The sequence below is a fragment of the Bos indicus x Bos taurus genome, chromosome 28, assembly GCF_003369695.1.
Source record: "Bos indicus x Bos taurus breed Angus x Brahman F1 hybrid chromosome 28, Bos_hybrid_MaternalHap_v2.0, whole genome shotgun sequence".
NCBI classification, from domain to species: Eukaryota; Metazoa; Chordata; class Mammalia; order Artiodactyla; family Bovidae; genus Bos; species Bos indicus x Bos taurus.
In genome coordinates this window covers 43,780,291-43,807,481 of record NC_040103.1, presented here as the reverse complement: position 1 = coordinate 43,807,481, position 27,191 = coordinate 43,780,291, and the positions used below count along the sequence as shown (strand labels likewise).

At 51.0% G+C, this 27,191-nt stretch overlaps 1 protein-coding gene across 1 annotated transcript in view; it reads right to left on the bottom strand.

Moving 5' to 3' along the window:
• Positions 1–106: 106 nt before the first annotated feature.
• The window catches only part of CHAT (choline O-acetyltransferase), a 62,591-nt gene continuing 35,506 nt past the window's right edge, over positions 107–27,191 (bottom strand). Inside the window, exons 8-15 of the mRNA XM_027530902.1 lie at positions 19,275–19,444; positions 16,728–16,828; positions 15,440–15,568; positions 12,648–12,770; positions 9,465–9,609; positions 9,250–9,312; positions 4,807–4,944; positions 107–3,110 (exon numbers count right to left, since the gene is read on the bottom strand). Of these exons, the coding sequence (XP_027386703.1) occupies positions 2,841–3,110; positions 4,807–4,944; positions 9,250–9,312; positions 9,465–9,609; positions 12,648–12,770; positions 15,440–15,568; positions 16,728–16,828; positions 19,275–19,444 (1,139 nt within the window). The 3' untranslated portion in view covers positions 107–2,840. The remainder of the gene's footprint in view (positions 3,111–4,806; positions 4,945–9,249; positions 9,313–9,464; positions 9,610–12,647; positions 12,771–15,439; positions 15,569–16,727; positions 16,829–19,274; positions 19,445–27,191) is intronic.

Here is a 27,191-nt window from a genome sequence, read left to right as displayed (position 1 = left end):
CACAACTGAAGCGACTTAGCAGCAGCAGCAGCAGCAGTTGCTGTTGTCAGACCTCAGACAAAGGCGAATGAATTGTTGACCCAGCTGACAGAATTTACTACACAAGTTTTTATAGCATTTCTGGGCAGCAACAGCAGCCAATGCCATCTTTCTTGGCATTACTGTTTATTGAATATAGACTTACAGTCTTTAAATAATTTGAATATAGTGCTTTCAATATACAGTTCTTTCATCACACATATATTTCTTTAAAGCACAAAACTATAACTTAAAATCAAAAGGCTATAAATACACATGTACATATTGCCATAAATCTAGAACTGTTTTATAAAAATAGAACTCAAATATCAACTTTATATATTTTGGCAACTTAGCAGTATTGTAAGGTGGCCACATACATTTTTATTATGCATCATTGTCCCCCCAAATCTGAGTCTCCAAGTTTCATCATCTCTCTGAGGACTCTTGGGACAGTCTCCTTTACCAGGGTCCCCACAGAGATGGCCAAGGCCATGGCTCAGCACTGCCTTTATGTAAAGGCTCAGTGTACCCACCTGAACTTGGAGGGGGAAGACCAGCTTCCAGCCCCTCCCTCGGAGAGAGGAGCTGTTCCCTCCTGCCAAACGTCTGCCATCCACACATGGTTGATATCGGAATGCACAGTCAGTTCCCTTTCCCCAAGCTCAGAAAATGGCAGATGTGTTTGGTTCTGACGAATGAGTGTTTGAGAGAAAGTGTGAAACAAACATCACCTGAGCAGTGCCTGCTGGGGTAACATCATCCCGACAGCGGGCACCAGTGCCCACCTGCTCATGCAAGTCCCTTTACACACGTGACCTACCATCCTGACAAGCTCACAAGGCCGGGATGCTCTTGTCCCCATCTGATGATGGAAGAACTTGAGTCTCTGGGCTTTTTAAGTCTCTTGGCCAAGACCAGTGAGGCTGCTTGATCCCCAAACCAGAGCTGTCTACCCACCCAGAAACTTTTGGAGAGAAACCAGAAGAGAACTTGGATCTCCACCGTGGTCATTTGCTGGAAACAAGTAGGTAGCTTTGAGTCGGCTTACAGCAGGTGGACAGCAGTTCTCCAAACACCCCTGGGACTCTTGGGCTGTGCTTTTCCAGGGGGGAGCAGAAAGGTGGACTCGCGAGGGAAGCAGCGTGGACTCTGCAGACCAATGGTTTTGAAGGGGCAGTGCCAGAATCTCCTGGATCATACAATAGAAATTCTCAGCCTGAAACCATTGGCTCAAGGAATTCACAGCTTAGGGCTGTCTGTGTTATCAAAGGTCCCAGCAAAGGTCAAAATATTCCCCCATCTCAGCCTGCCTGCTTCTATGTTAGTCAAAGGGCAGAGAGCTTGCACAGTGCTCCAAAGAAGAGACACATTAAGGGTCCCCGGGCCACAGTGGAGGGTGACACAGAGCAGGATGGGGAGGTCATTGGCTTGTGTCTTTGTGGGAGGAGTAAAGGGCTTTTCTTTTTTTAGGAAAACTCACAGGAAGCATGGCAGAACTCAGTGTGATAGGAGCCCAGTTCTGCACCTCCTCTGGACAGAAGCAAGCTGCCTTGGCTATTTGCAGTTTTGATTTTTCTGGTTGCTTTCCCATAAAAATATGCCCTAGCAGAAAGTGCCTCTCACCATCTCCTCCATGAGCAGTGCCTCCCCGGACATTCTCAGCTCAGTTCTGTGGACTGTTGGCCCCTCCATCAAGGCTGGCTCTGTGCACAGCCATTCCCTCCTCTCAGCCCCTCTCTTCACCAGCTGTGCCCTCAGCCCCCAGGCCACTTAAGAGCTTTGATTTCGGCTCCTCCACATGCATTTTAGTCCCAGCTATCCACGGATGTCCAGCTTAGGCCACTGAGACCGTATTCTGAAATTAATGTCACAGTGCTTTTCTTAAAAGCCTCTCAAGAATGAACGAAACAAAACAAGTAAACAGCAGCAGCAGAAACCCCCGAAGCATCCTGCTCTCCTCCTAAAGGCAGATCACCTATCAGGGCATGTTTTTTGTGAAGGCGAGTGGGAAGGCAACCAGAAAAAAAGCAAGTGGCAGATCCCTGGGGAGGTGGACCGGGCCCTGCCAGGCCCCCGGAGAAAGCAGGGAGCAGAGCTGCTCCAGGGAAATGGCAGACCATTTTCTTCCCCTTTCAGAATAGCCAGACCAGATTTTCTGAACTCAGTGGAAGGCTGCTTCCGGGAGGCAAAAGGAGAAAAGTGTTTGCAGGCCCAGATCACTGTATTTTAAATTAACTTGGGCTGTGTGTGTGTGTGTGTGTGTGTGTGTCAGGGGTGCGTACTGCTTACAGGGCCACATGTCTCAGGGCGGGTCGCTCTGAATGCCAGGATCAGACTGCTTTGAATCTGAAAACAAAGCCCTCTACTCCTCCCCAAGGGACACAAAGCAATGACCTGGGGTTAGCCTCTTCCTTCATGGTTCATTCGGGTGCATTGCACATAATAAGGTGACTCATTCTTTCACTGGACATGCTAGGTCCTGCTGGGAAGCACACACCAATACTGAGCTGCTGTGGCTACAGAGGGAAGTCAGTGGTGGCTTCCACATCTCACCCGGGCCGCCTCAGAGCCAGGCTAGTCTTATTTCCCAACACACAGGCCCGAGGACACCTTGATAAATAATGACGATTCCCATGCCTCATGAGGGATGCATTCTTCCTACCAGTCCAGCTTTGTGTGATGCCTCAATGTGGTCTGTGTTGGGTCTGGAGTTATAGAGAAGCTACAGAAAGCTGGGGTGAAGGTTGGGAGCAAGGGGTTCGGCGGGGTCTGGCAGCTGCAGAATGCTGGGTTGAGGAGTTGAAAGCTGGTGGCAGCCATCAAGGTTGGTGCCCCTGACTGGGCCTTGTTACTTTTTCCTTTGTTGCCGGTGGCTTGCCTGTGGCAGACAGTGGCAGGCTGCAGAGGCGTCTCATGTCAAGAAGGCTTTCTTCCACAGCTTTGGCAAACTTGGTTGATGATGTCTCCTTGCAGTTGTGGAAGCTAGAGATGCAGAAAAGGATGCTCTCTGGCTGGGGGTTGTAGCAGGCACCGTACCCATTGGGTACCACGGGACCATAGCAGCAAAACATCTCCATGGTGGTGGGTACCTGGAGGAGAGGACAGGTCAGAAGTTGCTTGTTCTGAAAGTCTGCGCAAAGCATGATGTTCTAGCAGTCCAGGGGCCTCAAGGAGATATTTGCTCCTCTTTGACTATTGCCCACCTGGGTGTGTGACTGAATTAAGCACATCAACGGACTGCTTCATCATGCATGGCCACAGCCAGAGTCATCAAAACAAACCCATCTAACTGCATGAATCAGAAGGGAGGCCATAAGCCCCTCCCTGGTGTGAAACCTGCTCTACTCGTGGAGTTGGAAGCTCCCAGAGTGACCCAGTGCTGGGCCGAATCTCTCCTTCACCTGGGGGCTGTTTGAATCACCCAGGCAATCAGAGCAATTTACTAAACGGCACCCTGGTGGCACCCAACAGTTAGATGGCTTCCCAGAGGGAGTAATTTATGAACTGGAGGAAATCTGCCTCCTCTTCTCTGTCGATTTTTTCCCACATCCTTAATTACTGTCAGTATTGCCTGGCTGGTCTGCTTTTCTCCCCACAGCCTGGTCACGCACAATTACCCAGCACTGGGCGTCTCAGAGATTGCCATCAACTGGAGTTTTTAGTTATGTACCTGATACATTTTGAATTCAGAGGGCTGCGATTTTATAATGCAGATCACAAGCCAAGAAAAAGTGCTTCTGAAGGCATTGAAGCCATCAATGTTCATTGCAGTTGGAGAAAAAAAATACCACCACACCCTGAATTAATTGTATTAGCTGGTTTCAGAGCGGAAATGGAGCACGCTCTTGTGGAGGTGCAGGGCGGTGTGTGTTTTAAGCCCACAGGCTCTGTGTGCTCAGGCCTTCAGAAATGACACTGGCCGTTTTAATGGGGCAGAACAGACCATTAGTCTTGCTAATAGAGTCACCTCATTGTCAGATCAATTTGCCGTGCCACAGCCGAAGGCCATACAGCGTTCCGAGGCACTTCGTGCCCACGGATGGTTTCCTGAAGAATTTATGCTGCTGTGCTCTGTCCTCTTTTACTCACGGCTGCAAGCTCACTGCCGTAATGACAAAACGAAATTACCGAGTGGGCTCTTATCCTCAAACACAACTTTATCAGCCCTTGTTCTTGCCCATGTTCTGCTTTTCGCAGATGAGGCGGAGTTTCAGTAAACTGACATTTGGAGGGCGGGGTGTGGGGAGGGGGGTAGGTATCTTCTCTTCTAGATGGCTGCCTTTCTCTAACAGATCGTGTTCTGCTTTTGCGTCGGCGGTCCTCCAACAGAGCAAGGCGGTAGCGCTGGTTTAGGAGATGCCGGACTTGCCCCTTATGATGAGGTCTGTGACCTGCTTGGAGGACCCTGTCCATGCCAAGCACGGGGGGTCTGGGCTTTCTACCTACATCATCGCATCTGATTGAGCCAGGGCTTGCCTCTGGGCCCAGAGGACACCACCTCCTGGGCAACACTGGAAGAATATGCCTAGTGGTTAGGGCACCAGAGTGGGTATTCTCCCATCCTGCCCACCGCTGCTAAGGAGGCATTTGTGATTACGCACATTTAGAAGATGGGGAAACCAGCACTCTGAGCATTTTGGTCCTTCTGCTGAAGGGCATGCAGTTCACTGGAAGCAGAGCCAGGACCGGGCTGATTCCGAGCAGTGGGCTGTAATCACTCAGCTTGTGAGAAAACCCACTGCTTCCACTAAATGCTCTCAGGTGCTGGCTGCGCTGGGGCAGTACCTGGCTGGTGGAGAGCACAAACCGGTTGCTCATCAGGTATGTTTCATCCGTGAACATCTCGGGCAGTTCCTTGCACATTTCCCGGGCCAGCTCCCGCAGCCCCAGCAGGTGGTTGTCGATGGCCATCCCTGTTATGGCCTGAGACAGAGAACAGGACTTGAGACACGGGCTTCCCCTCCTTCTCTCCTCTCTAGTCTGCAAAGCTCGTGGGGACTCTGATGGCTCTTGCCCACCCAGTGCTTGCTGTGGACCACATCCGTGTGTGGTGGCCACCCAGGACCAAGCACTCCTACATGATCTCTGCTCCTTGTGTATTTCTCCACACCCGGGATAAGCCAGAGCAGTTAGGGTTCTAGATGAGGATGCCCGAGTTAAAAGCCAGTGAGTCTGACTGCCCGCCCCCCAACAGCATGGTCCCTGCCGAGGTTCAGTGTGTATAACCCCTCATGCTCCAAGTGGAAACAGCAGGGCTGGCTTGGCCCTCCTGGGCACCCCTTCAGGGGCAGAACCTGGGCAGGAGCACAGGTGCTGGCTGGAACCCATCCAGGCCTGGGCAGGGGTACCCCAGGCTGTCACTGATGGGCTTTCACCACAACCAACACTTCATCCTCCAGCAGGAGCCCCAGGAATGAGGGGCAGAGGGTGCCGAGGTGTCCTCGAATCTTGGCTGCTGTTTCACAGGCTCAGAATCAATTCAACTGAACTGGACTCATAATCTAAGAGTAATTTTGAGACAGGAGCTAGACAGCTTAGCAGAGGCTCAGCTCACATTTTCAAGGGTTGTTGGATGAAGAAAAGGTCTTTCTTTTTGTCACAGGTACTTGAAATCTTATCAAAGGATAAGAGAATAGCAGTGGAGACTCCTACGCAGGAGGAGCTCAGGGGTGGTGGTGTGGCTGGAAGGGGACAGTGGAGCCAGGGCAGTCTTTTCTGTCTTCCCCACAGGAGGCTGTGTGCAGCAGGCACAGGGGTTTTGCACAGATTACATGTTTGATTGGGGCAATTTGTGGGGCTGAAGGAGACATAGAGGCCTCTTTCTTTTAAAATAATTTTTTTAATGTATTTATTTTCTTTTTGGCCATGCTGCATCTTCGCTGCTTTCTGTGGGCGCTCTTTGGTTGCAGTGAGTGGGGGCTACTCTTCTCTGTGGTGTGTGGGCCTCTCGTTGCCGTGGTTTCTCCTCCTGCAGAGCACAGGCTGCAGGGCTCCTGGGCTTCGGTAGCTGCAGCACGTGGGCTCAGAGTTGAGGCTCACGGACTTAGCTGCTCCACAGCATGTGGAATCCCCCCGGACCAGGGACTGAACTCGTGTCCTGTGCATTGGCAGGTGGATTCCTATCCACTGTGCTCCCAGGGAAGTCCCTCCTCTGGCCTCTTGTAATAACCTCTGGATCAACATCAGGGTAACTGAGTAATTCCTGGGGGTTTCACGGTTACATGAGACGGCCCCTTAGCTGTTAAGGCCCCACAGAGGCGGAGATCTTCGACCACAGTGAACTTTGTTCAGGTTTACAAGGTACGTTTTGGAATTTGACAGCTGTTCTCTTTCAGGTGAGAATGGATGCATAAAGATGACTCAGGGGCCCCAGTCTCTCCAAACACACCTAATTATAGGCTGAAAAGACATGTTATACAATCACCACTCACTTTGGACATGCCCCGTTAGGACAGAGGCGAAGAGCTGTGAGACAGACCAGCTATGAAGTAGACGCGCGTTTAATTTCTCAGGTCGCCGCTATGTACTGACTGCTTTGTGCAGATCTGTGAGAGCAGCTACACTGTACAGCAGCCAGTCCACCCCGGTTTTCACCATCTCTGAAGTTCCTGTAGCAACTGGGGTTGATTCAACAGACTCTTTGGATCAGAGCCATGAGTAGTAACGAGCAAAATGACTCAACATCCGGTCTTCTGTTCATTCAAGAACCTGAACTGAGTGCCTACTATGTGCCTGAGAAGCTGCTGGAACACAAAGCAGTCGCGGACTCAGCCTCCTGGAGCCCTGGGTGGGGTGGGAGGCGTATTAACCAATCATACAAATAAACTCGGATCACAAACTGCGTAAGTACTGGGAAGGAGAAGCACACGGTGCTGAGGGGACGTGGCAGCGTGTCTGGACCACGTCCGCTCCTTTCCTTGGGATTTCCTTCTCCAGAACCTCTGCCAAATATACTTGCCAGACACATGGAGCTTTCCTGGTTTCGTCCTCCGTCCCTTACCCCGCGCATCCAACCAGGGACCTACAGAGCATCCTTATGGCTCTCCTCTCCCCATCCCTGATCTCTTTCCTTACCCCGCACATCCAACCAGGGACCTACAAAGCATCCTTATGGCTCTCCTCTCCCCATCCCTGATCTCTTTCCTTACCCCGCACATCCAACCAGGGACCTACAAAGCATCCTTATGGCTCTCCTCTCCCCATCCCCGATCTCTTTCCTTACCCCGCACATCCAACCAGGGACCTACAGAGCATCCTTATGGCTCTCCTCTCCCCATCCCTGATCTCTTTTACTTACTTGTTTCCACCAACTTAAAATAGTTAACACAGCAGAGCCCTATGGCAACGCTCTGGAGAATATTTCCCTAAAGTTTTCATAAAATTTTAAATTGTCAAAGTTGTATATTTATAGTTTAAAGAAACACCAAATAAGCCAAAGACTTAATGTCACTTTGCCAGCACTGAGTCCCTCTCCACAGAAGCAATCACTTGGAACCCTTTTAGCAACTGGCTTTCTTAGTTCTGAATACTATGCTTAGACTGCTGCTACTGCGTTTTTCAATTTCCTTATTATAGAAGATGAAACTTGGCTCTTTGATACCCTCCTTCCCAAATATACTTCCACTCCCCAATGCTTCCAACAGAGTTAGATCTGAACTCCTTGTCACTTGATCAACATTCAGTGTTTACATGGCTATAATTATGCAAGTATTCACAGCTGAGTCCTGAGTCCTGCGTGTGTTAGGATTAGATTTCCTTAATCAGTTTTTTTGTGTTCCCTAGAATTGACAGTTTGTAAATGATTAAATTATGATTTTCCCACTTGCTTATCTTTCTATGCATCTACAATTTATTGATTCGTAAGTCCTCAGCCAGAACTGTAAAACTTCCCTTAATGCATAAAAATGTATCAGACAATTTACCAGTTTAATTTCTCCTTTCACTTCTTGCTTCTCTGTGCACTGACTGTTCCCTGGGTCTGCTGAACAGCTGTCAGCTTGGGACCTCCCTTTGCTCTCATCCTTGTTCTCGACCTCCTCCTGGTGTAGAATCTTCTGATGTTTAAGTCTGTGATTTTCTCTTTTGTGTTTTATTCTCTTACATTAGTGGTCTACATCCTCCAATAGTTTTACTAGAAAGAGAGCTCGATAAGTAACAACTGTAAGCCCTTGCCTGTGCGCACGCTGCTCCCTTCTAGGGCCATCCTTCCCGTCTGCCTTTACCGACAAACACCTCCTGCTTTAAGTCTCGGATGAAGCACTACTTCCTCTGGGGAGCTCACCTGGCTTTCCCAAGTGGAAGGAACTTACTCCTCCATGTTCTCTGCTACTTCCTGAAACAGTTAAGGCCTCTCTTCCCTACTACGTAGTGAACTCCCCAAGGAAAGGGCTTCGTTTTTTATTTGCCAGCACCTAACGCCTTGCCTGGCATAGAGCAGAAAAACAAAGGACACCCACAGAAGACATGACAGCAAGCTTGACTTTCCCCAAACAGAACAGACACCCATTTAGATGGATCAGGGACCTAGCAACTGAACTGGAGAAAAGCCTATGCTGGCTAGTTCTAAAACCCAGATCTATGTTGTGCTTGCTTTCAGATATATAGATAGCAAACAGAGTAAATACCAAGTAAATTCCTTTCCATAGATTGTATGATCCTTCAGAGACTATATCAGAATGATTCACAATTAATATATTGATCACCAGTCCAAGCAGTAGCTTATTTTTGGTTTGTATGCAAATGATGGCTTTGCAGTGCCAGAGAATATATTATTTTCCTAACCCAGGAAAGCATTTCCCTTACCATTTCAATTTCACCATTAACTTTCAGCAAAAAAAAATCTTTGTATTCACAAGCAGTATAAATAAATAAATACATGGAGAATAAGAAGGCAGAAACAGCCCTGGGGGGAAAAAACACTGCCTCACCCGAGACTGTGCAGACCATATAGGTCTGCCTTCTCTTACACAAGCTGTAAGGTGCTTTACATGTCGGTGCTGTTATTACTGGTGTTGTTTCAAAGACCAGTCATTGTATTCCTGTAAAATCCACGTAAAAAGCAGGAGTGCTGTGTTACGCAGCTTTTAAAAATAAGAAAGAGGAGGCTCTGGAGGCAAGGTGGCCTCACCAAGTCGCTGCATAGGAGGTGGCCCAGCTGTCACCCAGAGGCTGTGCTGCGCCCCGGCTCTGGGCACAGCGGGGGTCCTGAGCTCAGGCGAGGTCACTCACCATGACCGTGTACTCCGTCTGGGCTCGGATGGCATCCTTCAGGAGCAACAGCTTCTCCGAATCCTATAAATGGACAGAGACACAGTGCACGGGGCTTTAAGAGGCTGCTCAGGTACAGACCAGCCAAAGGAGCTGGGTGTCCCGGGGCTGAGCCACAGGCGGCCCACAGCTGCCCCACTGACCTCCTTGAGACCCCTCAGGCCAGCAAGACTTACCGGCGCGGCGGCTGTGTGGTGGTCAGCGATGGCTTTCACAAAACGCAGCGCCTCCGGCGTGGCCGATCGAATGTTGTCCACCCGTCCCTCTTGGAACCGGCGGATGGAGGCGCTCTCGTAGGTGGGCACGAGTTTCCCGTGGAGCCTGCACAGGATGAAGGGGGAACGGCAGACGGTGCTGCCTTCTCAGGGAGTCGTAAATGCTGAAGGAAAAATAGCCTCGCCTGCCTTGATTTTTACAGTCCTGCCTTCACTTGGCAGTCTTTCATTTTAATGCTAATAGAATTCTGGAGGAGATTCCCCAAAGATGAATGCTGGGGAGGCTCTGATATGAAGAGCTGAGCACACTTTCCTGTGAGGGTGATACTGTGTGGATATAAAATATAAGGGAGACATGACTGGTAGTTGTTTTTATTATTATTTTTTTTAAGTCCCAATCTGGTGGGAAACCTAGAATTTTCTGCAAGACCCAATGAGTGAGTGATTAATAGCACAGCATGGAATAATTCATCATTCCCACTCTTGAGGGAATCCTGTTTTATTTAAAAACAATTCAAGCATGACTGTGGATTGAGGCAAGGAGGGGGCCTTGGTGGCCATGGGTGCCAGCTGCTGCACAGGCCCACCGTCCAGGGGCAGTGCTGCTTCCAAAGTGACCCATGGGTACCAGGGCTGTGTCTCTCCTTCCTCACGTCTGTGACCGCTGGCCCCGCCAGTCAGGGCAAGTCTCTTTCTCAGATATGTGAACTGAGCAAGCACCCTTAGGCTGGCACACCAGGCTGGCAAACACCTTTCCCACCAGTCAGTAAGGCTGTTGGTGTTAAGGGGTCAGGGAGGGGCAAGACACAGAACTCAGAGAAGGGCAGTGACACCCAAAGTCACACGCCTGTGGTGGCCTGGTATCCTGGCCTCCTCCAGGCAAGTCTCCCTCGCCCTGGGTGAGTTCCAGGAGTGGGGAATCGAGAGTCTGACTGGGTACAGTGCTTGACACTGTATGACTTGCCGAGAAAGTGGCATTTCCTGTACTCATGTCTCATCCCCCACCCCACCCAAGACTCTGGCAGGGAGCTCATTTCCTGTATCTCTACAGCCCCTCGGAGCAAACACCATGCTGAGCACAGAAGTAGACGCCACCACTGGCTGGTAGCTGATCGGCCCCAATTTAGGCAGCTTCCGCGTTTCTGCTGAATCTAGAAGCAGATTTAAAAATTTTTTTGGTTACAGTTGAAACTCCGAAGCATTCATTCCATAGGCAGCAGGTGGTATTTTGCCTATTCAGTGAGCCTGGGAGCCTCTGGCCTCATCTATTCCTGGCCATGTCCAGTGACAGCAAAGATCCCTGGAGGGTAGAGGAAGGGGGCTCTGTCCCCATCCCCTCTGGGATTTGGATCTGAAGCTCTGAAGTGCTGAGCACCAGCGCAGCAGTGTCCCCAGCCACGGCACGAGCAGGGCACTGACCTCATGGCCCATTTCAGCCACATGCCATCTGAGTGTCAGAAAGGCATTGAATGCAGTTCCAGAGGCTGGGTCCTTCCATAGCCCAATGCCTGGCGGTGAGCACAGTCCTTGTGTGTGTGTGTGGGGGGGGGTGATGTCAACCTGACCGATGACACTCAGAGTGGCTGCACTCCCTTCCCCGTGGGTCACACCCCCTGCGAGGGACATTGGAGTCTGGGATGCCACCCACTCATTAGTGATGCCTCCGTGCCAGGGCCTTCTCCAAGTCACTGTATGCCCATTCTGACTGCAGACCACAAGCAGGTTCTGGCCTTCCCCGTGGGTCACACCCCCTGCGAGGGACACTGGAGTCTGGGATGCCACCCACTCATTAGTGATGCCTCCGTGCCAGGGCCTTCTCCAAGTCACTGTATGCCCATTCTGACTGCAGACCACAAGCAGGTTCTGGCAGGGGTGTGGTGCCCTTTACCACACAGCACCTGTGCTAGCTTATGAGCTGCTGCTTCTGGAACGCTGGGACCCACAGGAGCCAGCCCTGTCTTGAGGAAGATCTATTTTGCGTAATTTTTCACCTCTCATAAAAGGCCAATTTGGCTCCCTACCCTGCCTTCAACTCTTACTCCCAACTCTGCATCTCTTCCCCAGGACAGAGCTACTACTTAAGGGATTTTTCTAAACCACACACTGACCATGCCACCCCAGGCTAAAACCCCTGCAGGGTCTTCTCAGGGCTCTGACAGTCCCTGATGCCTACTCTGTCCCAGGCACGCAAGATAACTGAGAACATCACACCTGGGGGAGACAGTTTAGAAAACAAAGTCAGCAAATCCATGAACAAGGGAGCCCACATGCATAACAACTGCCATGAATGAAAAAGAACGCAGCACGCTGTGACAGAGAGCTGGTGGCGTGAGGCTCCGAGGTGGCCTCTGAGGGCTGCACCTGAGCAGAGACCTGGGCTGTGGGAAGGAGCTGGTGTGTGAAGCCTGGCGGTGACAGGTGGGTAGGCAGAGGCACTGGCACAAAGCCAAGGTCTGGAGGTGGAAGAGAGCTTGGGGGCAGGGCCCCGGGAAGGCTGGTTCACAAAGAGCCTTTCTAAGCCTGGACTTTGCTCTAAGCATGATGGGAAACCACTGGCTGGGCTCAAGGTGGTAGGTAATGGAATCTGATTTGGATATTTCAAAGTTCATGCTTCGTGAAGACAGGATTACTGAGGACAAGAGTGGAAGCAGAGACCTGCAAAGGCGGGCTACAGTTGACCAAACATTAGATGGCGGGGGCTTGGAGGTGGAGGGCAGAGGATGGAGGAGAACTGCTGTGGGGCGAGGGGAATGAGCAACGGAAACCAGTTAAGCCCCAGATGTTTGACTTGACCCACCAGGGGGTGGGCAGGGATGCTACTTCCAACTCCTTGTCAAGACCAGGAAAACTGGGTGGAACAGGTCACAGCTCCAGTGCCCCAGGTGGGCTGGCTGAGATCAAGAGGGAACCACCTGATATTCTCGCCACCTGCCTGGCCTTTGTCAGCTCTGCGTCCCTCCACCCCCATGAACTCTGCGCCCCTGGGTCATTGCTTGCCAGCTTTAGGTGACAGGGTCCTTCCATGCAGCCTGCCCTGGTCATACCCCCATCCTCTAGGCTCACAGGGAGTCATCCCTCCCTCCAAGATGCTTCTAGACCCAAGAGTAGCTCATCAGTCAGTCCCCCTGGGCAGGCTGTGCTTACCTGTAGAAGGCCAGCTGGAGGGCCACCTGAATAAAGGCATCGGGGCTGCATTTCTGCTGCTTAATGAATGTTTTCCCATAGTCATCAAACTTATAAACGGTGAAGTCGAGATTCTTTACTATTCTGTGGAAGAAAAAGGAAAGAAGCTTTCACTGCATGCAAAATAGAATGCACTCACCACAGAGTCTAATGAAGTTTCTTGAGCCTGGTCCATGTCAAAGCAGTAAGGTGTCCAGGACACAGTCAGAGACAGGCCTTGATGTATGGGAGTGGCAGAGGGCATGCCGACAAGGGGGACTCTGAACTGAGGGTGAGGCTCGGCTGGATAGGGCAGTGGTTCTGTACTGGGGGTGGGGAGGGGGCCTGCCTGCAGGGAGGGATGCAGAAGCATGAGGGTCATTTGTGTGGGCAAGGAGCAAACAACCTACAAAGTCCTAGGGAGTCACTGCCCCCGAAGTAGGCCTACGGAGGCCGTGCATTTTGACCTGTGTGTGAAGTGTGTCCAGCATCCCCGCGGACTCTGGGCCTCCTGGCCATCTTGCCAGACGTGCCAACCCCCCATGCTCAGGGAAAAGCCTGCTTCTCTGATGGCTGCAAGCATCTCTCACTGAGACTCATGCTCAGGGAAAAGCCTGCTTCTCTGATGGCTGCGAGCATCTCTCACTGAGACTCGTCCCTGTTGTGCTGTGGGAAGAAAGGCTTGGGGTCTGGCCGCTCGCCACAGTCACCACAGCTAAAGCTGCTCATCTGGGCTTTGTTGGTGACTGAAAATCCATTTTACCCGGAAATCGATGCTGAGCCTCCCGTGATATGCCCAGACCTTTGCTGCCCACAATCACTGTCAAGTAGAAGGAAGATTCCCTGAGTCCACGCTGAGATAGACCTTCAGCACTGGTCTCCCCACTCCCTTCCCCTCACTATATTGACCAGTCTCCTTCATAATGAGTTTGGGGTATGGGCTGATGGCTTGCAGGAGCAACATGTAGCAATCCCCATATCTGGTCACCAGCCATGTGTGTGTGTGTGTGTGTGTGTGTGTGTGTGTGTGTGTGTGTGTGTGTGTGTGTGTGCAGAGCCCTGGGTGGGCAGCCCTGACCCCTGCTCCCACCCTCCCTCAGGATTCGGTGTTCCCTGCCTGCCTGGCCTTGAATTATTCCTCCAGTCATGTGAGCTCAGCTCTTGCTTGGTCCATGCCAGGTTCTGAGGACCCAGCAGGACTCGGAGAGGGCCCAGTTCTCATGGGAACTCACCCTTCAGTCTGTCCTGTTGACCCACCGTCCCTGGACAGGCTGAGCTCACAGTCACCCCAGCCATCTGGAAAACTTCTTGGCCAAGCCCTGGCCCCTCAGACCCTACCTACCTTCCATGGCAGCTCAGGACCCCACGGCTTCTGCTTCCCCACCCACAGGCCTTGCTTGGTTCTTCCGGTTCTCTAGAAAGGAAAGCTGGATGCTTGGGACCACATGCCAGCTGCCTGAAGCCCTGAAATAAGCCAACTCTTTCTTCTGCCCAGGGCTCACCAGCCCACCAACTCACTCACCTTCATGTCCCAAGAGCAGCCCCATGGGGTTGAGATACGAGCCCTTACAGATGAACACCTGAGGCCTCTCTCCTTCCCCCTGGAAAGTCCGTCAACACCTCCAGCAGCTCGCTGTGGACGCACCCTCCCCATCCCTCGGTGTCCGAGCCCAGCCACGCTCTGCCCTGCAAACCCGCGCCATCCCCACAGGCTCCTTGGTTCCCGGAAACCCCATGGCCTGAATCCTCCAAGGGTTCCGCACCACCGCAGCACAGCCTCCAGTCCCCAGACTGTAAGGACATGAAGCTCTCTGCAGTGTGACCCCAGCTTCCCTTCATTGCCCCAGCTCTCGTCACTCTCTCACTTGCTGGCCTCCAAACAACCTGATCTTATGAACCTGTCTCTTTCCCAGCTGCTGGCACCACGAACTCCTAGTTATCCTTCAAGGCCCATTTCTGCAAAGCCCTCGCTCTACCTCCTGGCAGAACTCAGCTCCAGTGTCCTCTGTGGGTTCAGGACCAAATACATGTCTCTGGTTTGGGCGCTTATTGCATCTGACATTTTTGCTTTGGGGATCCAGTTCCTCCACCAAAGTATGGAGGGCGGGACTCGTGGCACATTGATTTCTGTGTCCCCAGAGCCCTACCGGAGGCCTGGAACACACCAGAGCTCTGCACAAGCATGATGAACGAATGAATGGATGAATGAATGCACTCCTGCTCGTTTATTCAACGAGGGAATGAAGAGCCAAAGTCCGTATCTAGTTGCCAGACCATGACACCCAGCACACCTCGTGACCGTTAGCAAGGGCTCATATTCCCCCCGGGGCCTCCTGCGGGGTCCCGTTAGGGCTCCCCTTGGGGAAACAAGGCCCCTTGTCAAGTTGCCGTGTAAATTCAAGCAAATTGAAATCTCCTGAATTCAAATGACTTATTCAAACCAGTTGGAAATAACCCCCCCTCCCCTGGAAGATGGAGATGATTTCCCCGCCTTGACTCAGCTCAGTCAGGTGAAACCTGTGGAAAAAAATAGATGCACGTTTGCATTTTATGGAAATGAAGGATACTTCGGCAAGGTTATTTCCCCGAGAGGTGCAACTCGCCTTTAGTTTGACTGCATTTCCATGAGGGGGGTGGGCGGAGGCGGGTGAGGGGAGGCAGAGGAGCTGGGGTCTTTGGAAGCTTCTAGGACACCTTGGCAGCTGGTGGGGTGGGGGAGTGGTATGGTGATACCCCCTGGAGCATCACCCCCAAAGACCTGGGGTTCTCCTTACTGTTGAAGTTTTTCTGCTGAGGAGGCTAAGAGGCCTTGAATTTCTGGGGAGCACTTCCACCTCAGCCTTCTGGGTGCTGGGAGCTCGCTGACCGAGTCAGCTCGGACCATCTTCTTGCTGGTCTTCACCCTGCGGGACAATGGGGTGACTCCTGTGGCCTGCCAGCCGGGGGGCTGTGGGCAGCTTATTTCTTTGCCTGGCAGTCATCTTAGCTGTTGGAGTTTGGTGTGCCCACCCAACCGTGACACAGATGAACGGACCGAAGCTCTTAGAGGACACCGAAATTAGTGAGCGGTTGAGCTGGGGTTCCATCTAGTTCCACCTGACTGCAAAGCCCAGGATTTCTTTTCGTGTTTTCCTGTTTGACCATGCTACACCAATAACTCTTAAAAAAAAAAAAAAAAAAAAAAAACACCTGGGGACAAATGTAAGAAGCAAATCGTGATTTTCTGTCGGTGAGGGCTGGTGTGGGTTTTCAGTGATCCTAAAGAGTCCCTCTAGGGAAGCCCAGGTGACGCTAGTGGTAAAGAACCTGCCTGTTAATACAGGAGACATGAGAGTCTCAGGTTCAATCCCCGAGTGGGAAAGATCCCTTGGAGGAGGGCATGGCAACCCACTCCAGTATTCTTGCCTGGAGAATCTCATGGACAGAGGAGCTTGGTGGGCTACAGTCCATGGGGTCACAAAGAGTTGGACATGACTGAAGTCATGCTAAGTCATGACTTAGCATGCACGCACAGAGTCCCTAAATCATGGAAGAGATTCAGAACTTACGGATTCAGGGAGAAGATTCTAGGAGGAGAGAATGAGCAGAATCATGAATGGAGGAAGGGACCCAGTGTATCCAAGGGACAGAGAAGTACTCAGTCTGGAGACCTTGGAAGGTAGGGAGAGAGACCCAGGCTGAGGGGAGAGAAACAGGTGCAGCTCCCTCCATTCTGGGTCAACAGTGGGCCCACACCTGACTGGACAAGCAATAGACATCGACCTGGGCTTCCCTGGACCAGAGCAAATATTCCCCTAAAGCTGAGAATTCTTGGCCAAATATCGCCCTAACTGCGCTAACTTGTTGCTCAGTCTGCCCCTCCTGTCCAAGATCGATAAAGCATATGATGTTTCATTCAAGCTGGTTTTCAAATTCGTCTTTTGCTAGGACAATGCCAGACTGATGCAGCTCCACAGTGGCCGCCCACATTTCTCTTGGCCTAGCTTGGCCACTGCTGGGCAGTCCGGCTTTGCCTCCCGTGGCTGCTCAGTGGCTCAGGAGGGGCCCTGCCCCCAGACTCACATGTGCTTGAGCAGATGCTCCGTGCACTGCACCAAGACGATGCCGTCAAAAGGAGAGTGTTCACATACCACGCCACAGGTGCCATCTCGGCCCACCACGAACTGCAATAGCAGAGAGAAGTGAGCAGGCCTCTGGGTCAGTATTCCAAATCAGCCGCTTGGCTCCAGGTCAGGACCCCTGTATCCCTCCCACCTCCCCACCTCTCAGGGAGACCTTTTCTCCAGGAACACCAAAGCACATCATCTCCTGAGAAGAACACAGTCGCCATGGCCTGAGAATAGAGGGGCCTCAAGACAGCTCGAAACTGTGTGACCTCCTCCCAGAAGAGGGTAGTGCCCTGGGCAGTGAAGATAGAGCCATAGCTGCCTGGCTCAGGTAGCCCAGCGATTGCTAAGTGCTCACGCTGAGGCTGTGCACGCTCTCCTTAGGTCCTGGGCAAGCCCCTTCGGCTCCTGTTAACCCCGTTTCCCTTTCACAGCACACATCAGGGCCACCATCTGGGTCTGCTTTGTGTGATTATGTTCTGATGGACACTGTGTGGTTGGCCACCACTGATATTATCCCCAGGACGTAGTGTCCACCCCATAGTAGGTGCTTAATGACTTCTCTAAATGAGTAATGAAGGATGATGACCCAATTTGGGTGGCATGCAGATTCCCAGGAGAATAAAATATCTCTTGATAGGAGTGAAAGAAAGGTGTGTCAGGGATGGCCCGTTCACTGCTGCCTGGGCTTTAAGTCAGGACCCCTGATTCCAGTTCTGCGCTTACCACCTTCCAGCCGGGAGGGCTCTGACAAGTCGTATCAACCTCTGGCTTCAGTTTGCTCTCGTTTAAAATGGATCCAATAAGGCTCAGTTCACAGGATCAATACAAGGATTAGAGAGACGGTCTATGTAAGGCCCATGGGAGCTATAAAGATTACTCACGGTTTTTCTAACTATACAAAGGCTGGATTTAGCTGACTTCGGAAAGGGAGATGCTCAGTGTGTGCAAAGGTCCTAGCAGGAAATCACGAAAAGAATGAGATCTTGATTCTAAAAGCATAACCTGAATACACTCAGGCTGCCTTGAAGTCCACCTCAGCACAGCATTACACTCCAGAGGTACTAAGCCATCATCCATAAGCAAAAAACCAACAAGCAAACAAATACACAAGCTCCTGAAATCTGTGTGAGACCTTCGGGGAACTGTGGCAAGGCACACCTCTGAGCTGACCCCCAGTCTCCCCCAGTCTCACTGTATGCCAGCTCCCAGAATTGTTAACTCCTTTTCTTCAAACAAGCACACTTCCCACAGAGGTTTTCTCCAGGCCCATCCATGCAGGCTCTTCTCTCTCTCTCCGCCATGCCCTCTGCTTTCTGTCCTGAGACTTGCTCTCAAACCTTTCCATTCAGGTTCACAGAACTTGTTGGGCTTCTCCAGCTCCCCTGATAATCTGTCCTGCCTGCAAAAAAGAGCCCAGAAGTGCGCACACATAAGGCAGGAGGGGAGGGCGTGCCCACTCACACATCAGTGCTTCCCTGTTCCTGTCACTAAAAGTAAGGGTGGAAAACAGTGCCTTTTAAAAACCACTACCAAAGCTTACGATGTTTCAGGCCCTGTACATCCATTATATCATTTCATTCCCGCAGCTGCTCCATGAAAGATTGCAAGCCATTAACACCACTGGTGGAGGCTAAATAGCCAGCACAGCAGGGAGAGAACTCATCAGAAATAGCAGAATCAATATGCAAACCAACAAAAAGGATAACCTGCAGAATGCAGGGGATGGAGAGAGAAAAACGAGGCAGTCTAGAAAAGCTTACCAGTGGGAGCTAAACCGAAACCTGAGCGATACCAAACCAAAACACAAACATGGTTGGGTACCACTTAATGCAGTCGTTGTGAGAGTGTTGGAGCTTTACAAATACACAAGGTTTGATTCAGGGTCAGTGTGCTGGAGAAAAAGGACGGGGGATGGGAACGAATGGCCAGAACTTCATCCCCATCCTTGTGAGTATTTTTCTCTAGGCCAAAGTGAATGTCTTATTTCTGGGCTGACGTCATGTGAATGAGAAATCTGTGAATGGCTTTGTTTCATTTTATGACTCTTCTGTGGAGATGCTGGGCTGCCGTACTCCTCAGGGATGAAGGGAGGTATGTTGAAATGTCGGGGCCAGGGTGACGGAAATTCAGAAACACTGTTGTCTTCTGGCATCAGACGTGATTCTTGATGCATGCTTTGAGGGCTGGTTTGATGGGAGTCCCTGGCTTGCCCCCACCTGACAGTGTGTGATGGAAAATAGGGAATGAGCCCCAGGTCTGCCCCAGAGGCCCCCTAGGCTGAGCACAGGCTGCAGGAAAGTCAGGGAGTTAGCGCTAGGTTTCGCCACTTGCTCCCGAGAAGAGTTCTGGCCAGTCCAGGGGCCAACAAGAAGAGCACATCTCCTTGGTTTCTCTGGCCCCATATGCACACCCTGGGTGGTCAGCAGAGGCCACTGAGCGAGCCTGCTGGACGTGAGCACGAGGTGGCACAGGCCACTGGCCACGCCACGGGGAGGCTTACCTGCAGGGACTTGTCGTACCAGCGGTTGGCCCCGTTCTTGCTGCAGCCTCCACCGTGGAGGAGCTGGAGCGCCCGGTTGGTGTCACTGAGCTCCACGCCTCCGGGGGCATCCAGGCACACCAGGCAGATGCACCGCTCAATCATATCCAGAGAGTCCCGGTTGGTGGAGTCTGCAGGGTGGGCCAGCACGGCTTGACTCAGCACCTGCCCAGCCCTGGGCCTGGGGTCCCTTCTACGGAACCCAAACCATAGACAGATACACGTGGACACCCAGACCTTGAGCCAATCCTGAGCCCCCTCCCTTGTACCCCAGGGGGTGGGCTGGTAAGTCCAGGTTGCTGTCCTGAGCTTCACCCCCCGGGGGTGGCACACCCCCAGGGTCCCTGTAAGAGTCCTGACCTCCAACTGTAGCCAGTTCCGCCCCAAGATGTGCAGTCACTAGTCCTGCCCGCCAAGATGAAGGGGGTGGCATGGGGTCTTCCCCAGATGCATTAGTCTCCCAGGCCAGCTTGTGTCAGAGGAGCCCCAATTCCCCCATCCAGTGGCCCCCTTACTCACACCTGCCAGCCACGTCTGGCACACAGGCAAGTTCATTTGTCCTGAATTGTGATTTTCAAACATTAGTTGCCAAAAAGTTCTAATTAGTCAATTTCACATGAAAATTGGAAGTGAGGAAGTGAGGGTGTTGCTGTCGCAGGTGACCCCTCACCCCAGCTGTTGTTTCTATGCAAAGGGCAGGTGGAAGGGCCAGTGTGCCCCTGAATCTGTAGCCAGATGAGCCCACTGGGGCAGTTTCAGGCATGCAGAGTTCATCAGGACAAATAAAGGTCACGGAGTTGTACAAAAGACATGTCACTAAGAGAGCCTGACTTCTCCACAGGGGACAGTGGGCATGGAGTTCCCTCCAAAGTAGAGCTGGGCCAGCCAGATGGGCTGCCCCAGGCAGCTTCCTCTCCTGAGTGTAAGAAGGTTTGAAAGCCTGCCCAGTGGGACCTGACTATGGCCACAGCTGCCATGACTGTGGGGCCAGATACCTTTTCTCCCAATCAGGAGTCCTCACTGTGGTGACTGTTATTTCTGCACCATCGCACACAGGCGGTGGGGCATCAGGACCCGATGGTGAGGGCTGCCATCGCCCAGGCATCCTGACCTCTGGGCTAGATGGGGTGCAGGGTTACACCCCTCCCCCAGTCCCAGTGTTTCCATGCATGAGAAGATGGGGTGCGTGTTATGGAGGCAAAGGAGCGTTACATGGCATATTCTAATACCCACACCCACTTCAGTCATAGAACACCTGGTCTGTAGCTTGGCACATAGATGAGCAGAACTAAAGCTACATTTCCCAGCTTCTCTCACAGCTGGGGGAAATCATGTCTCAGTTCTGGCAACAAAAATCTAGAAACACTATCTGACAGCTTTCAAGAAACCTCCTTAAATACAGCGAGCACATTCTCTTTGCTCTTTTTTCCACCTTCCTCTACCCTGCTGCCTGGATCACAGGTGTGGTGGCCAGAGCCCTAGCCTCCATTTTCGGCCAGGAGGGTGCAGCCCACATCCTCGGAGTGAGATGGAAGAACTCTAACCATCTCTCAGCTCTGGAGGGCTCGGTTTGGGTATATATGAGAGACGGAGAGAGAGAGAGAAACCTCTGTTTTCTTTAAGATACTAATATTTTGGATTTTTGGTCACATGTGACCAATTCTAATACTAATCTTATACCGTGTAGTTATGCTGGATCCACGTCCTCACGCTGCAGGAATGAGCTGGAGTTGAGAAGCTGTGCCTTGGTTTGCCACAGTCTTCCCATTTATTTAATTCTGTTGTCTCGGCAGATATTTAAGGTCCCTGTCCCGAATGCTATTCTCTGTGTCAGATAGAAACATTCTGGGGGCTGAAGATCCTTCCGAGAAGGCAGTTGGTTGAGTCAGCTCTCAGCTCCCTCCTGTCCTAGCATGAAGGCAGATCTCTGGGCAGCCCTGTCCTGGTCCTGGCTCTCCTGTGCTCCCCAATTCTGAGCCCGGGTATGCAGCCCTCTGCTTCGGCAGCCACTTGCTCCTCTCCACTCAGGCTCTTCCCCCTCCCTTTGGAACCCCAGGGACTAAGTCTGAATTCCTCTTTTCAGAGCCTACCCCCATCCCATCCCAGCCCCCAGGTCTGGAGCTCTCTTTCTCTTCAGAGCCTTAAGCTAAGAAATATACCCATCGTGTGTCACAGTCATCTGGAAAATGCCTTCCTGAAGTCCAGGGAACGTGTGGGAGCAGGTGTGACTTCCACACCCTGAGGCTCAGATCTCCCCGCAGCCTTCGTTCACCAGCCGGGTCCTGCCCATGGGTTGAGCCAGGAGTAGCAGCACCTTCCCCAGTCAGGGGGCAGCTGAATCCACAGCCGACATGCCAGTGAAGACCGCGTCTGGAGCCTGTCCGGCCATTCCTGTGTCCAGCTAAGGGCCTGGAGGGGCCATCGAGGAGCTCCTGTCTGCTCCTCCCTCCTCTTGGCCTCATCCCAGGCTCTCTGGGTTGCTCCCCGCTCCTGGCACAGGCAGCCTCGAGTGAGGCAACACTTGAGACCCTTCCCTGGGGCTCCGCAGCACCTCCTGGACACACAGATGCTAAGGGCACTCGAGCAGTCCCTGCTCTGCCGGGATGAGTTCTCCAGGTTCACGAGAGGTGTCCACAGATGTCCTCCAGTGAAAGGAGACTGTGGTCCTTATCATCGCCTTCCTCCCTCCTCTTGCACATCCTGGGGGAAGGAGAAGTCTCTCACGCTGGCCTTCCACTCTGGAATGAGGCTAGCCAGCAAGCCAGCCCCGCCTTGGGTCTTCCTCCCCTCACACTCGTCTGGAATATGGATTAGGGGAGCCCTCTGTGTTCAAGATTCTTCTTGATCCCTATGTGTCCAGAGTGACTCATCACCTTCCACTTGGCCTCTTGGACTTTCCTGCCTCCTCTGATCAACTTCCAGGCTTTGGTCCCAGCCCTGGGGTTTGAACGTTCAATGAGACTCCATTGTGGTGGTCAGCGTGAGAGAGGGGAGGTGGGAAACTCCCGTTCCTCCTCCCTTGAGTGTGATACAGTCACCGCTTCACCCTCATCAACCTGAGTCAACTTCTACTACCCACAAGATAGACTCCAAACTTGTCAACACCCCCCTCTGGACTCCATGGCTCGCCTATGCTACCCCACTGGGTCACCTCCTTGGAATCCTGGCATGGACCTCACAGGAGCTCCTGCTGCTCCTGGATACCGCGCACATCCATCCCCTCAGATCATGCCGGCTACCCCCTGGGTGGGAGCCCTTCTCCTCTGTCTATCAAAGCTCTACTCATCAAATGCTCCTGAGATCCCAAACCCTATCACAGTGTGGGCCCTGCATCCTGTGTGGGTGAGAGCAACCCAGAGGGCTCCTGCCCCACCCCGAACGCCTTACCCCAGTAACATGCTGGCTCGGGTGCCTGCCCAGGGCAGACAAGGACCCTCTGCTTGCTCCACCAGTCTGGCCTCACATAGAACCCGAGCCAGCGCCAGACCAGTTACCTCTACACACACTGCCTCCTACCGCACAATGCGTGACCTTACAGTGTGGGACCCTGTAGCTGCCCCAGACCCCAGCCACTGACCATCCAGCCTGAAAATCCTGATCTGGCTGCCCTCTCTCAAGCTTTGAGCTCACAGAGAGCAGAGCCTGGTTCTCTGGCTTAGGTGGGCACAGGAAGTATCTGTGTCTGGCAATGGACTTGAGCGTGCATGGACAGGTGAGGCTGAGATCTGTGGGCATAGCTCAGACTTCCAGGCCCTTTGGGGCAGAGAGTTTCATAGGATGAAAGGGATGGAGGAGAGATGGAGACAGGAAAGGGATTCCTTACCCTCTGCAAAACTCCCCCACCCTGGCTGCTACTGGAGTTCTTGCCAACAGCCATGGTGCCGGCCCTGGACTATGGGTTATTCTGGGGGTCCTTGGGCTCAGGGTGGCTGGTGACTTCAGAGAGGCCTTGGCCAGGCCTGGGTCTGATTCACAATGGAGAAGTGGAGAGGAAGGAAGGAACACGTCAGGAAGGAAGTCACAGTGCTGGAAAAGGCTCTGAGGCTGGTGAGTGGAGCTTGTCCGTGATGCCTGGCCGCTTGGGGAGGGCCTGGGCCTGGGGACCACGGCAGCCCCAGTGCTATACACGTCGGCCTGTGTCTCAGTGGGCTCTGAGAGCCCAGGCTTGGTCTCTGCCTATGAAACAGCCCCAAGGGCAGTGTGGACTAGGCAGGCTTCCGCTCCCTGGGAAGCCCACGGCAGGCCTGTCCAGCTCAGAGCCTGGGGAGCAGGCCTGAGGCAGCCGCTGGCGGAAGAGTGAGGGTTGGGCACCCTCCTTTTCAGCTGGGTGGCTCGAAGCTGGTGGCATAAAAGGACAGCTCCCTGGGCATCCGTGCCCCAGCCACCTCCAGGCAAGACAGAGGGACCCCTGAGAAGGGGCTGAGCCACCACCGCTGCATGCGGGTCGAGCAGGACCCCGGAGCTCAGCACCACTCGACAGGAACCGGGTCCTGGCTCATTAAACAGAGTGAAATGGGAGCAGGACAGCAGAGCCAGGATGCCAGGTGGCCTTCCAAATGAACTCCCTGCGCACGAGCAGCTGATCGGCCAGGCGCTGACAAGTTTATCGTGTAAGGCAAAGAATGAACTACATCCAAACTCATCCACCACGACTCTGGCCCCAGCGTAATGGAAACATGGGGCGGTGGGCCGGAGGCACACGGCAGGAGCCGTTTGTCTTGTGACATCCTCATCGAGCACAGGCAGGCTCGCTTAATGTGGTAAATCAATCTTCCTCAAGGAGCCCCTGCTTAATAGGTAGAAGTCAGAATTGAGTAATAGGAGGAGCTTGCTCTGCCACCCACGCCTGGGGAGTCGACAACTTTGGAGATGCAGAAATTCCAGAGGCCATGAGCCTTGGAGGACCCTAGAGCTTCTGCTCGAGGTTGAAAGTTTCCAGTCTGTGACTAAGGTGAGCGAAGAGAAAATGAACACAGCAGCTCTGCCTTTGGAGGTCTGCAGACCTCTCAAGTGCCGATCCCCAGCACACCCACCTGTGCACACACACACACACACACACACACAGCCCTCTCTGGGACACTTGCCTTCTCTGGTCTAGTCCCTGGGAAAAGGACACACATCAGACTTCTACTGTCCTGCCTCACACAGTCTGGGGAGGGAGGCGCTGGGCTCCTCTCAGATACTTAAGAGCTTCTAAACATTTGTCAGGCGCAGCTGAGCATCTTTACTCTGCAGACAAAGGAATCATAGCCCCTTTTGGGAGGAAACTCTGCCATCGCATCTCTCCAGTCCTTCTCTACTCTATGGCTCATGGTGATCTTTACACTCCCAGCCCCTAGAGGCTATGAGGATGCCAATAAATGTATATCCAAGCTACATTCTATCTTCAGGAAACTCACATCAAATATAATGATAGAAGCTGGCTGAAAGGAAAAGGAAAAAGACGTATCAAGCAAATATTAATGAAAGTAAAGCAGGAGTGGACAAATTAACATCAGATTTGAGTAAACTTCAGAGACAGGTATTGATACAAGAGGTATTGAGATATTGAGGGATATTACATAAAACAAATGGATCAGTCTTGATGTCAAGATGACATCATCTTGTGTATACACATCTAAATGTGTATCAACCAAACATAGCTCTGTTATTTTTTGAAACTAGAATTAACAGAACTGAAGGAAGAAATAGACAAATCCATAATTTGGAGACTCGGATACACCTCTCTTGATACTTAACAGAACAACCACAGAATGTCAGCAAGGATATCAAAGAACTTAACAACACCATCAACCAACAGAATCTAATTGATGTGTACAGAACGCTTCACCATCAACAGCAGAATGCTTCTCTTCAAGCGCCCCTGTGACATATATGCCACAGTAGACCATATCTTAGGCCATGAAAACCCTCAACAAATTGAAAATAATTGATATCATGCAAAAATGTGTTCCCTGACCACTGGAATCAAGCTTTTCTTTTAAATAACAGAAAAATAAAAGAAAAATTTTCAAACATTTGGAAAGTAAAAACACTCTTCCAGATAATCTATGGATCAAGGAAGAAATTTAAAGAAATTAAAAAGCAAACATTGAAATGAATGAAAAGAAAAATATACCATATCAAAATTTATGAGACACAACTAAAGCTTTGTTAAGACGGAAATGTGTAACACAAATGCTGACATTAGAAAAGGGGGAAGACTTAAATGAGTAATATAAGCTCTCACCTTAAAATATTAGTGAAAAAAGGCAAAATAAACCCAAAGGAAGTAGGAAGAAGGGAATAACAAAGAGTAGAAATCAGTGAAATTGAAAATAGGAAAAAAATAAAATAATGGAAAGAAAACTGGTTCCTTTAAAAATTCAATCAAATCCCTGGCAAGACTAACAAAGAAAAATGAAAGAAAAGACACAATACTAGGAATTAAACAGAGACATCACTATGGATCTTGCAGACATCAAAAGGATACTAAGAAAATACTATGAACCACTCTACAGACATGAATTTGACAACTTGGATGAAATGCACTAATCACTTAAAAAGTATAAACCACCACATGCACAAAATGTGAACAAATAATTTGGAGAGCCCCGTAATTATTAAGGAAATTAAATTTGTAAGTTTAAAGTTTCCCCTCCTCACCCAAATCTCCAGGCCCTAAAGGTTTCACTAGAGAATTCTACCAAACATTTAGGAAAGAATTAACCCCAGTCTATACAATTTCTTCCAGACAATATAAGAACAGCGAACACTTCCCAATTCATTTTAGGAACCCAGTGTTACCATGACACCAAAACCAGACGAAACGGTACACCACCACCACCACCCATAAACACACACACACACCACACACACGAAAAAAAAACAACCAGCTACAGACAAATAACCCTCATTAATATAGAAACAAAGAGAGCTAACAATGTATCAGCAAAAAGAATTAAGCAACATGTAAAAACTATGTACTGTGACCAAGTGGGGCTCCTTCCAGGGAGGCAAACCTGATTCCGTATTTGAAAATCAACTGATGTAATCCACAGTATTAACACGCTATTGAAAAAATCACATGATTAGATCAATTGATGAAGTACAAGTTACAAAATTCAACATCTTATCATGATAAAATCTCAGAAAACTAGGAATAGAGTGGAACTTCCTCAACTTCATGAAAAGAATCTACCCAAAACAAAAATGCATATAGCTAATATACTTAAGGGTGAAAAGACTGTATGCCTTGCCCCTAAGATAAGGAACAAGAAAGGATACCCATCCTTACCACTGCTGTTCAACTAGTACTGGAAGGTCTGGCCACACCAAAAGGCAAGAAAAGGGAATAAAAAAGAAAAATATCAACAAGAAAAAACTGCCTGTTTTCATATGACATGATCTGTGTAGAAAATCATAAGGAATCTACCCCCAGAAAACCCCACCTAGAACTAATAGATGAGTTAGAAGTTCACAGGATATAAAATAAACGTACAAAAGCCCAATACCAGTGAGAAAGACATGACAGAGTGAGAACGCAGCGTCGTTCAGATCGTGCGAAATGAACCACATTCTCCAGCGTAAATGTGACAAAAGCATGCAGGGCTTATACAAAGAAACTACAAGACACCCAGTGCGAAAAATCGAAGATCTAAGTAAGTGGAGAGATGTATCATGTTCGTGCATGGGAGAACTCAGTGTGGTGAAGATGCCAGTTCTCCCCAGGTTGGTGCACAAGCTCAACCAGCTCCCATCAAAAGCCCAGCAAGACTTTCTGCAGCTGTAGACAAGATTATTCTAAAATCTGTGTGAAAAGGCAAAGGAACTAGAATAGCTAAAACAATTTTTAAAAAGAATAAAGTTGGAGGAATCAGTGTATCCAATTTAAAGACT